At 28.7% G+C, this 12,131-nt stretch overlaps 2 protein-coding genes across 2 annotated transcripts; both read left to right on the top strand.

Annotated features, from left to right (window-relative positions):
• Positions 1-4,757: 4,757 nt before the first annotated feature.
• LOC112712830 (uncharacterized) lies at positions 4,758-6,939 on the top strand. Its single transcript, XM_025765740.3, has 4 exons — positions 4,758-5,317; positions 6,048-6,119; positions 6,402-6,447; positions 6,547-6,939. The coding sequence occupies exons 1-3, from the start codon at positions 4,772-4,774 to the stop codon at positions 6,414-6,416; spliced, it is 633 nt and encodes a 210-aa protein (XP_025621525.1). The 5' UTR covers positions 4,758-4,771; the 3' UTR covers positions 6,417-6,447; positions 6,547-6,939.
• A 1,045-nt stretch (positions 6,940-7,984) lies between these two features.
• LOC112712829 (uncharacterized) lies at positions 7,985-10,428 on the top strand. Its single transcript, XM_025765739.3, has 3 exons — positions 7,985-8,601; positions 9,946-10,017; positions 10,236-10,428. Exons 1-3 carry the CDS (start codon positions 8,095-8,097, stop codon positions 10,239-10,241), a joined length of 585 nt encoding a protein of 194 aa, XP_025621524.1. The 5' UTR covers positions 7,985-8,094; the 3' UTR covers positions 10,242-10,428.
• The last annotated feature ends 1,703 nt before the right edge of the window (positions 10,429-12,131 follow it).

Genomic DNA, 12,131 nt, shown 5'->3' with positions numbered 1-12,131 from the left:
AAGTAATATATTTTTACTAATATAAGAACTCAAGAAGAACAAAGTATAATTCCTTCTATATTTTTAACTCTTGGTTAACCCTTAGAGTATGGTCTAACTTATTATCATTATTATAATGAACTGCGAATGACTTAAGAAACTCATTTCTTCATTCATTCAATCTCATTGGCCAAGATTTTATTCATCTCAGTCATTATAATCATAGACTTCAAACTCTTTACTGAGAGTTGATGGATTCCTTATTGACTAATCATTAATTCTACAAATATTTAAATCGTACCCAATATCCATTTAACTAGCACCCTAGGGTATTAGGTATCCGGAATCAAAGTATAATAAATACATTGTTGATTAATATGATAGTGGTCAAATGAAACTCTATTACTATGTTAATCTTGAAAATATCGTATTGACAAATATGCAGTAATTATAACCATTAGAAATTCTCAAAATGAGTCAGTTTAATGGTCATATCTCTATATGCACTATATATATATATAATTTAATAAATGAGATCTATTAATCTTAATCTAATAAAGACCATTATATATATTGATCTTTTTGTATTATTAATGTCCTTTTTAATAATCTTATAACCAAGAATAATTTAATTAAATTATAAAAAATTTATCTCTCAATATTATGATCACTATCACAATAATAAATCTCTAAATTTTAATCAAAGATATTTTTATATTAACATTTTAATATAATAATAATAACAAATTACTAGACACATAATTAATTAAATTTTGATCATATTACTTATTTCCAACCGTTCCAACTTCCCACAGAAACTTAACAATAAAAATATGAATTACAACTTTGATCCTTATACTAACAGGAACAATTTAATGATACAAGTTTTCTCTAATCACAATAAATATTTCTTCCTTCATATATGGACATGCAAAATTCTCTAATGATGTAGATTAAAATTTATAACTTCGATCTTAGTGTCACTCAAAAGATTAGGAATAAGATAACAAGAAATATATATATATATATATATATATATATATATATATATATATATAAAAAAAAAAGGGGAGAAGTAACTTATAATACTTTAACTATTAGAATGCCAGGCTTTCAGCTGTGTCATTCTGATTGTCATATACTTAATAATAAAGTATGAGCCTTTCATTCGAAATTGTATTGTTGTTTTTTTTAGACCGAAGAAATATTTTATCTTAAAAATTGACAACCATATGCATATGTACAAAAATTCCTACATAAATAACTTATAAATATAAAATACATACAGAACATATAATTTCTATCCCTCTTTTAAAATACAATATTGATGGCGAGGAAAAAATAAATAATAGTTAAACTAATATAATAACAAAATCATATGAGCAAAATTGCGATTAAATTTTTCGTAAGCCTCTTCGTTCGTCTCCTGAAAAGATAAAACTGTAGGGGGATGAGAACCTAACTACACGGTCTCACCACGGAATTTCAGAATTGTCATAAGAAGATATTTAATAAGAAAATCATTTTCAAACTTAGTGATTATCATTGTCTTATGAATTCTTTGAAAACCAATAGTTTTATTCATAAAAAATTCAAAAGCTTTTTAAAAGAAATCAGTTAATTAACTAGAAATCCAAATTCTCTTTTTAGATAAAAGAATCTTAAAAGTTTTCTAACAATATGAATGACAAACCTGTTCTAAACATAGGTTCTATGCTGAACCAATTTTATATTTCATACTTTACTAAACCACAACACAAACCAATCACGGCCTCTAACCCATCATATAATCAATCACGGCTTCAGGCCCAAACAGCACAATCAACATCCAATTCACCACAATCCAATCAATTTCAGTCACAAATATAAGTAATGAGGTTCAAACACAATCAAGAGCAGTTACGTCAAGTATAATAATTAGCAATTAAACAGAATTATTCACATAGGCAAACCAATTACAATATGCACACCCAAACAATGTCACATAGATGCATATGTTGAATGTCTACACTATGGCTAATGAGCTCATTTGTCGGTTATATAGCCAACCCGACATGTCCGGCAGCTAACCCGGGCATCGTCCTCTTGAAAACTGATGAGCGGTACAGTACCACGATCCTCACCTGGTGGGCGGTAAACCACCTCGATCCCCACCATCTGCGAGTAGTAAACCACCTTGATCCCCACAAACGTTTTCAATTGGAAAACAACACACACGTGAGCGGTAAATAATCACGATCCCCACAACATATCGACACTGGACAAGACCACGATCCTTGCCAGGTCAAGCTCAAAAACAGTTTCATTTTCAAATTCATTATAAACCATTCATACATTTATTAACTTATATATGCATCTCCGGCATATTCGCAACCTTCCGCACTTCCTCAATTAATCAAATTTCACGGCAAAACCTCTAAACTTTAGGGGAGCGACAACCAATCTCATTTCTTTAAATTCATCAAAATCCTTAAACCATAATTCTCTAATTCATATTAATTTAATAAAATTCATTTCCGTTCAATCAAATACCTGAAAACATACTCCTCGTTATAATTAACAAAACCAAATTCATCATGTTGAAAAGTAATTTAAATAATTATTTTTTATCCAACCAGAAATCCCAAACCATACTCTTTTCTTCGGTCAATTCATTCAATTAATTCTTCAAATCCCAGTTAACCAAAAATAAAATTTCCAAAAATTCTCATAAAAATTTTAACAGTATCTCCCCTAAAACTCGGACTTTATCACCTTTTTTGGATTCCAACTAAACCAAACCAAACGCTTGTCAATCATTCAAATCACTTTCAATAACCAATATCATGACAACAGCACTCAACTCAAGAAAATTAACAAAATCCAGAATTCAATCAACCAATCTCATAAATTCCAATTTAAATCAACTTCAACAGCATCAATCAATAATTTAAAATTCTCGACCTTCTCAAACAGTTTTAAACCAATAAATTCCTCAAACCCCTTTCGAATCATTTTCAAGATAGCAAATTATTCTCAATAAACAAACCGTTACCAAATATCAAGTCTTTTCCAAATTTGTTTTTAAATCGGGTTCAATATCAAATCAAATTTTAATATTAAATCTTTTCTAAAATCAAAACACTTCCAAAATTATACTAAATACCAATATCAAATCTCTTCCAATAATTCAAGAAAAACCACTTCAACATCACTAGCCAACTAATCAGAATATTTAACTTTCTCAATCGATCGACCAATCAATCAAACAAACAATCTCTCTCATTCAACACAACTCAATTCAATTCAAAAGACTCACAAAATCATAAAAATATACTTTACGCATTAATATCGACTCATAATTCTGTACCTCGATTGTCGGAACTGAACTCGAAACTCTAAAACTCTAAAAATATACTTTGCTTTTTTCTTCACATTTTTCCTCTATGCCATTTTTTCTTGTCTTTTGTCACTTATTTGATACTTTTTCACCTCATCGATTAGTTTATCTTTTCCGTTTTACGTCTTTCTGAGTCCAATAAATCAAACACCACTGTCATCTGCTGCTTATCTATTCTCATTGAGAAATCATATATTTTTCGTCACCTTTCGACAGTTCGTCATCCTCCGACATTTACTATCTTTTTCACCATTTGCCACTTTTTTCGACAGATTTTGGGCAGTTCGTCATCTTTTTGACAATTTTGTCTGTACTTTGTTGGAGTAGTTTTATCTGCGGTTTTCTTGCGGCAGTTTTGTTTGCGCTTTCCTTACGACAGTTCTGTCTGCGATTTTTTCCGACAATTTCATATATGCTTTCTTCCGATAATTTTGTTTGCACCTGTTCTATCAGTTTATACTTTTTTATTTCTGTGTTTTAAATAAGTTTCAAACTCAAGTTTACTTGAATTTGACGGAGATGTTAAAATATATTAGGATCAATTAGCATTCATTATAATTATTTAGCATATATGAATATTACGTCTCTGTTATTTTAATTTTTTTTAACTCCTATAATACATTTATATATTGTTTCATTTCACATTATTCACAAATTTTGTGTTTTCTGTTCTCTTACTTTTTCTAACGAATTTCACTTGTATTATGTTATGATAGAAAGAACCAAAAAATAACTTATCAAAATACAGTTAATTCAACAATATCTCTCTAACGATAGAGTTAGAACTATAACTCAAATGACAGTTTTCTCATATCCATTTAAGAGGTCGTCGGTTCGAATCTCCCTAAAATAAGTTAATCTCATCTCACAAGAATGAGAAATTCCTTAAAAAAATATTCATTGAATTATTACACCTTATATAGTATGTAGTTCTTGTGTACTCCCACTATAAAAAAATTACAACAAATAAACTTATATATAATCTAGGTAACAAAAGGAATATGAGTTATTCAATTCATACATTTTACTTCACCATTAGTGATTTAAGTATTGGAATTTCTTAGTTTAGAGATATTTTTTTCCAAAATTACTGCTATAATTGTTAAGGATCGGAATAATGTAGAGGTACGAATATCATTTTTTTCAATTAGTAGTGAAGACAAGCAAAACTGTACCTAGGGCATATAGTATGGCATGCATCCAAAAGAGGAAGCTCCCACTACAATTTCCCACGTAAACCAAAAAGCCAATATAATAAACGAACTTTCAAACAAGAAAACTAACAGAAAAACTCTTTCTTCTACATACATACGTACTTCCTACATATCCGTACTCTTTCAAATACATACGCAATGCAACATGTTCTTAATTAACCCTAACCCCTTACAAAGGAAACCTCACTTTCATTCAACCATGGCAAACTCAAACTCACACTCAAACTCAATAACAGTAACCTCCTCCACGAAGCACCATTTCAAAAACGACATTGTTTTTAGGCCGTGCCGCCACTACTGCTGCTGCATCACATTCACATTAGTGATTTTTCTCTCCGCTGCATCCATCTTCGTGTTCTGGCCGTCGGATCCAGACGTGAAGATCGAACAGCTGAGCTTGAGGCACGTGAAAGTTCACCCGATACCGCCGGTGAGTGCGGTGCTGCTGATCTCAGTGGCGGTGAAGGTGCGAAATGGGGACATCTACTGGATGGATCTGACGGACGTGGACATTGGAGTGAGGTACAGAGGGATCAAACTGGGTCACGTGGAAGCGGAGGAGTGGCACGTGAGAGGATGGGGATGGTGCCACGTGTTCGGTGATATTGAGTACAGTAGGTTACCATCGTCGGATGTGATTCACTTGGTGGAGGACATGACGAAGGGAAAAACCACCTTTCATGTTCTTGTTGAGGTTTCTGGCCAGCTTGGATTTCTTATCTTTCGCTTTCCTTACGTCTTCAAGGTGCTTCTCATGCTTTTTTTTATTAGTTTAAATTTGGGTGCAATTAATTTTACGTAAAATTAATAGTTGAGAGTAGTTAAATAATTTGATAAGTAATTTGATAAGTTTATTCTTAACTATCAATTTTACATAAAATTAACTGAGTTTTCACCTTTCTTACAATTTAAAATAAATAATTTAATTTTGATACATTATATATTATAAAAAAATTTTAGACATGCATCCAATATAATTTATTGAATTATAACATAGAATGATTTATTGTGCATCAAAATTAACTTAATCAAATCCATATTTTGGATGTTCAGAACAGCTAAAATTTATTATTTTATTTTAATTAGGGAGTAATGTTGCACTTGCACATGAAAATTGTTGGTTAAATACTAAATTGAATATATATATATATATATATATATATATATATATATATATATATACTTAATTTTTTTGTTGAATAATATTTACACAAATTATTAGCATAAAATAAAATTTAAACATTTAAAAGTTATTATGTACAATAATAAAATTATTCATTTTTTTAAATAGTTTTATCAAACAAATTAAGTATTTAAGTATGTTTTTTTTCCTATATATATTGAAAACATGAGTTATTTTTGACACCATTGATGAACTGCAGTTTGAATTAATCTTAGTTGCTTTCTTCACCCTGGTGGCTCATTCTCTGAATAAGACTTTTGCTTATAATCCCTAATTTGCAATATTTACACAGGCAATACGATCATGTGACGTTTTGGTCAATACAAAAAATCATTCAATAATTCATCAACATTGCCTCCATAAGGTAAGCTTAATGGATTAATATTAGAAAATTTGATATATGCTTCTACTTATTTGATTTATTGTGATTAGATTAGTAAAAATATAATTTTTTATATTTGTCGTAAAGAACAAATATAATTAAATGATTGTGAAATTTTTTTTATACAATTGATACATCAAAATTAAATTATTATTATTATTCTTGTCGTCATCTAAAAGTATAACTTGATTGAAAATTTCTACTCATCAATCATGTTAATTGTAAATGTTCAGAATCATTGATCGAATAATATTTTTATTGCAGGACTCATCATGGTAAAAATTGACGATTAACTAATTGACATAGTAAGGTGAATTTTGTAAAAGAACTAAGTTATCCATGTCAATTCCTATATCATCTTAAGAATGATTTGGCTTCTTTTGTACTAACTTGCGTTCATGATTTCAAGGATGAACGGACGACATTTGCTCTGCCAACTAATGGAGCAAAGAATTTATCCAAGGATGTAACAACGTCTCTCCCACTATGAGTATATATACGTATAGAATTGGATTTGAGTACATGAGATCAATGCTAAAAATCACATATTATAAGAAGATAAATTATTTTAGTGGCTGTTGCGCCAACTGTAATGTTTGAGAAAATTATTGTAAGCTGTAATGGTGGGTACAAAATTTCCCATTTTAAATTAGGAATTCAGATTTTTCCATCATGTGAATGTAAATAAAAATGAATGTTGAAAATAATTATATCTTCTCTCCCATATTGGAAATAAATTATACAGAGAGAGCAAAATGAGAATGGAGGGGAAAAATCCCACCCTATGATATCTTTTAATATGATTCCCATCCCTCCTTATTGCTTTTACAATTTCTTTAATTCTTTTGTATTTTTTTTAGTTTGGATTAATTATTACAAGTGTCACCGTCTCTTTGGAAGATAAAATTTTTAGATAGTTTATAATATTAATAAGACATTCTCAAAATTGCTAGTTAACTTCTAATATTGAGTTCGGTTCACTCCATTTCAATTCTAATATAATACTAGAGTCTAACCGATTTAATGCTATTTTTTTGAATAATTAAAAAATAAAAGGAGTACAAAAATCAAAATTTATTCCTTTATATATATATATATGTTGTAAATAAGTATTTAAATATTTTTAAAAAATTTAAACAAATACACAAATCGTTTATCATATGCAAAATCAGTTAACACTTAAAAAGAAATTTTTTTTTGGGTTCAGCTAATCTTAACTTAACTTATAAATAATAAAATTTTTTAAATATTTTCTTTTAATAAATACATAACAATAAATACATTGAGAATTTAATATTATATTGTTTCTTATAAAAAAAATTTAATTGATAACTTTATCATGTGTCATTTAACTAAACCCTTACTTTTTATAACTTTTTAGATCTTTTAAAGATATTTTATTATTTTATTCAATATCAAAATATTTTGAGAATAATTTTGATAATTAATCAATATAAATTATAAAGTTTTTTCTCTTAAAACTTTAAAAAGTTAAATAGAATTAATGAATAATTCTATATTTAATAGATATTAATACGTAGAAAAAATCTAAGATAATAACACAAAAATAAGAAAATAAATAAGTATCAAGGAAGATGAGAAAAGTTTGTCTTATTACACTTGTTGTATACATATATATGATGATTGATGAGTGATATGCAATAGATCTTTATCAAATGTTCCTTATGTGGTGTTTAAAGTACTACCTGATTGATTTAACAAACCTTCAAAGAAGACAAAAGAAAACATAAATAAAAAAGAGCGTGACACGAAACACATTCTTAGCTTCACGTATATAATTATACGGCACAGTTGCATACAAAATTTGGAAACCCAAACCACAATTTCCCGCTTCAAAACAAAGTGTTACGACTATGAATTTTTCACAAGTGTTAGCTACTACTCTTAACTAAAACACATTCTTCTCACTTCTTACTTCTTAGTACTTACCCAATCCATGGAAAAAAACGCATCTTTCCCAACAAAAAAGCACCTTCACAAAAACGACTTCGATCCACCACCACCACGCCCATGCCACTGCCTGCTAACATGTACGCTCGTCACTCTTTTCTTTGTGGCCTTGGTCGTCGTGTTATGGCCCGGGGAACCGGACGTGAAGATCACGCAGCTGAGCGTGAAACGCGTGAAGGCGACGGCGATGTTCATGCTTTCGGTGACCATTAAGGTTCAAAACCGCGACGTGTACTGGATGGATCTGAAGGAGGTGGACGTGGGGATGAAATACAGAGGGAGGAAGCTGGGTCACGTGGAGTCGGGGAGGTGGCACGTGAGGGGGTGGGGATGGTGCCACGTGTACGGTGATTTAGAGTTTGGTGGGTTGCCTCCGGTAGATGTGGTGCATCTGATTGAAGATATCAAGAAGGGAAGTGCTTTGTTTCATGGGGTTGCCGAAGTTTCCGGCCAACTTGGTTTTCTTGGATTTCGCTCTCCGTACGTCTTTAAGGTATATACATTAACCAAAGAATTTTGAAACATGGCTTTGCATCTATATATAGGTGGAAATTCAGGTGCAGTCGACTTCACGTGAAGTTGATAATGGAGAGTCGTTAGATGATTTGATTGATTTGACTAAATTTGTATCTAACGATTTTCAGCTATTAACTTTACGTGAAGTCGACTGCACTTGAATTTCCACCGTATATATATTGTCTATCTATTTTTTTTAAATTTGAATAGAGTGAATTAATTTTGTAATACCGTCATTATTCAATAGTATACTTTCAATTTAGTTTAAGAAAAAAGATTAAAAATTAGTTTTATTTCTGCCAACAAAATGTAGAAAGGGAAGAAAATATGGTTTGGATTGTTATCTTAGAAAGGGAAACATAAATTTAACTTATGGAGAAAAAAATTAGTTATTTTATTTTGAATTTAATTTTGATGTACTGATATATATAATCATTCAATTATATTTATTTTTTAAATGATCAATTATGTGATCAACGTAAATTAAAGATAATTATTTTTATTGATTTGACATTCTGTAATTAGACGTACATATAAAATTGTTTTTACACTGATAATGTATCAAATTAAATTTTTTATTTAATAAAATATTTACTAATTTATATATATAATTCATAATAAAAAGGTTGATCATAAACTTTATTCAAAATAAATAGATATGATTTAAGTTCTCTTAAATCTTTATACCAATATGTTCAAAAATAATATGTTAGACTTGTTTATACCATAGTTGTTTCGTTATATCTATACCTACATTAATTTGGATCGGATTTCTAGGTCTCTTTCAATATAATATGGTTTGTAAAGTGTATAAAAAAGAGAGTTAGAAACTAAAATTTTTTTGAATCAATAATAGTTTTCTGATGATAAACGAGTTATATGGGAAAAATATATGATGCCAAACTATTTTTGTTGTTACTTGTACGGAGTGAAACATCGTGAAAAAGTTAAGAGAACTAGGGTGGTAGAAGGGTCGAGAAGAAAATTAGTATTCATCCAATATATCAACTTCACGTGAAGTTGACTTCACCTGAGTTTTCACCTTCTTTTGGGTCATATTTTGTATTCTTGTTCCATTTTTAATTTTGAATGATGATGATTATTGATGAAGTTTCATTATCGGAAAAAATAAAATTAATGAAAATCTAAGACTTTGTTCAAGAATGTATATTGTCCTAGGTAGACCAAAAATAAAATGTTCTTTGTATGAACCATTTTAGAACAAGTATCAATTACTCTTATTTCCTCTTGTATCTCCTGTGTGTTTTCCTAATACTTTGAATATTTTAATAATGATCTTTACCTTGAAATATCCCAACAGGCAGTACGGGCATGTGATGTTTTGGTTAATACAAAAAATCAAACAGTTGTTCATCAACATTGTATCCGTAAGGTAATGAGCTTAATTACATTATTATTCTAGACTGCATAATAATAATAATAATAATAATAATAATAATAATAATAATAATAATAATAATAATAATAATAATAATAATTTTGCATTATAAACTTATTGACTCATTTTTTTATCTAATAATAAATAAATGAGTCAGTTTTATCAATGGTTTGGCTTCTATTATACTAACTCTATTCATGATTTGAATGAAGGACTAACCACACTGGCTTTGCAACTATGGAGCAAAGATCAAGACATAATAACGTCTTATTATTACTTGATATGTATATAATAACGTCTTATTATTAGCTATAGCGGCACATACACATATTGTAAGATCAAAGATAACTTGCTTGTATTATTGCATTGGGAGACATATATAGAATCATCCATTTTGAATCACAATCGATATCAAAACTTTCAATCAGAGTTTCAGCCGTCATGAATGAAACATGATAATTTATTGTATCAATCGTTAATAATCTTTTTTAGATTCACTACTACATGTATTTTAGGGAAAAAATCCTAGCAATATTTCTAGTTAAATTGGCATTTTACCAATACTATGGCGGGCTATTTTTGTCATTTCCAATATCGTCCAGCACATCCATTCAATATCTTAGGAGAAATAATATTTTAGAAAACTAAGATGTCTTCTAAAATAACAATGTAAATTGAAAGATATTGGTTGTAATAATAATTTCTTCTCTTTTTTGTTTTTTTTTAAAATAATATATGTAAATAAAAAAACAACTTCAAATCAATTATATAATTTTTATATTTATTCATATTATTTTATATATTTTAATATATACTTTTATATTTTAAGTTATCTAAATTAATTTTTAGTGTATATATATAATATTTTTTTTAGGTCAACATCTTTTCTTTTCCTTCTTTGATCCCTCTTTCCTCCTCCCAATCAATGACCCACAAATTTTCTACATTAAACATTTTTAAAAGTAAAATAATCCACAAAACTTTTCTATATGCTACGTTGGCTAACTTTCTTTTTGGATGCATCGTTTCCATTTTCTCATCCTAAAAAGAATGTTTCCATTTTACTTTATTCGTCATTAACTTTATGTATGTTCATTATTTTCTTTTCAATTTTGTTTTGAATGTTCATATTTTCAAACAATACCAACAACAACAACTTGCCTTTGAGCTGATTGGGTTGGTCAAGGCCGAAAGAAGCGAGCAACTAAAAGTAATGACTCATCATATCCCAAAATAAATAAATAAATAAATAAATAAAGGAGATAAGATACCAATGACTCATACAACATTGACTCCCAAAAAAAAAAAAAAAAAAAAACTCACACAGCTGAAAGAAAATTAATTTGATGTTCAATAATTCAAGTAAGCCAAACTAAGGGGATTTATTATCTATATTTGTAAAATAAGAACAAAATCATTTTCCTTTGATAACTTATAAAATATTATTAGATTTATGTATATTTAGTTTACTAAAATAAAATACTTTTTTTGTCTTTTTCCTTTGTCCTATAATGTATATATCTTATTTGAAATTGGGATCCTATATATATTTAACAATATTCTATCTATATATATACTCCTTAAGGCTAAATCTTAATTTTATTTTCTTTGCTTTTTTTAAAGATAGAGGTTACAACTAAAAAAATGGTCTTATTAATTATTTAATTTGAACTCCTATTCTATGTTGGCCACCCTTACATAAATTAAAATAGAGAAAAAAAAAGAAAAACCAAGTGAGAAAGTAAAAGTTCCAAGATTGTGAGGTTCACTTTTGGTACTAAACACTAAAAAATAAAATAAAATAATAGAGAAAAAGAGAAAAATAAGTTGAGAGAATAAAATATTTAAGATTATGAAAGAGCAAAAAGATATTAAGTAATTATCTAAATGAATATATAACTTGGATAGTGGTGGGCTTGGATTCACGGTATATGCTCTATACTTTTCCATATCCACCTTGGACCTCATCACATTCATGTAGATTTTGGTTCCTTTTTCATCATCACTTGATCACAGAAGCTACTTGCTTTCTTCTTTTCTAATTCTAACTTAAGATAATATAAAAATTTAGGTGCAGTTAACTTTACGTGAAGTTGATAAATAATTTG

This window comes from Arachis hypogaea, chromosome 9, assembly GCF_003086295.3.
Source record: "Arachis hypogaea cultivar Tifrunner chromosome 9, arahy.Tifrunner.gnm2.J5K5, whole genome shotgun sequence".
Classification (NCBI taxonomy): Eukaryota; Viridiplantae; Streptophyta; class Magnoliopsida; order Fabales; family Fabaceae; genus Arachis; species Arachis hypogaea.
Note: the sequence above shows the minus strand (reverse complement) of the source record. Positions and strands in the feature narration are given on the sequence as shown.

Excerpts from the sequence above, each read along its gene's own strand:
- LOC112712830 (XM_025765740.3), top strand. The coding sequence starts at position 4,772 with ATGGCAAACTCAAACTCACACTCAAACTCAATAACAGTAACCTCCTCC. Across the intron at positions 5,318-6,047 it reads GCTTTCCTTACGTCTTCAAG|GCAATACGATCATGTGACGT; the intron begins GTGCTTCTCATG and ends ATATTTACACAG.
- LOC112712829 (XM_025765739.3), top strand. The coding sequence starts at position 8,095 with ATGGAAAAAAACGCATCTTTCCCAACAAAAAAGCACCTTCACAAAAAC. Across the intron at positions 8,602-9,945 it reads GCTCTCCGTACGTCTTTAAG|GCAGTACGGGCATGTGATGT; the intron begins GTATATACATTA and ends ATATCCCAACAG.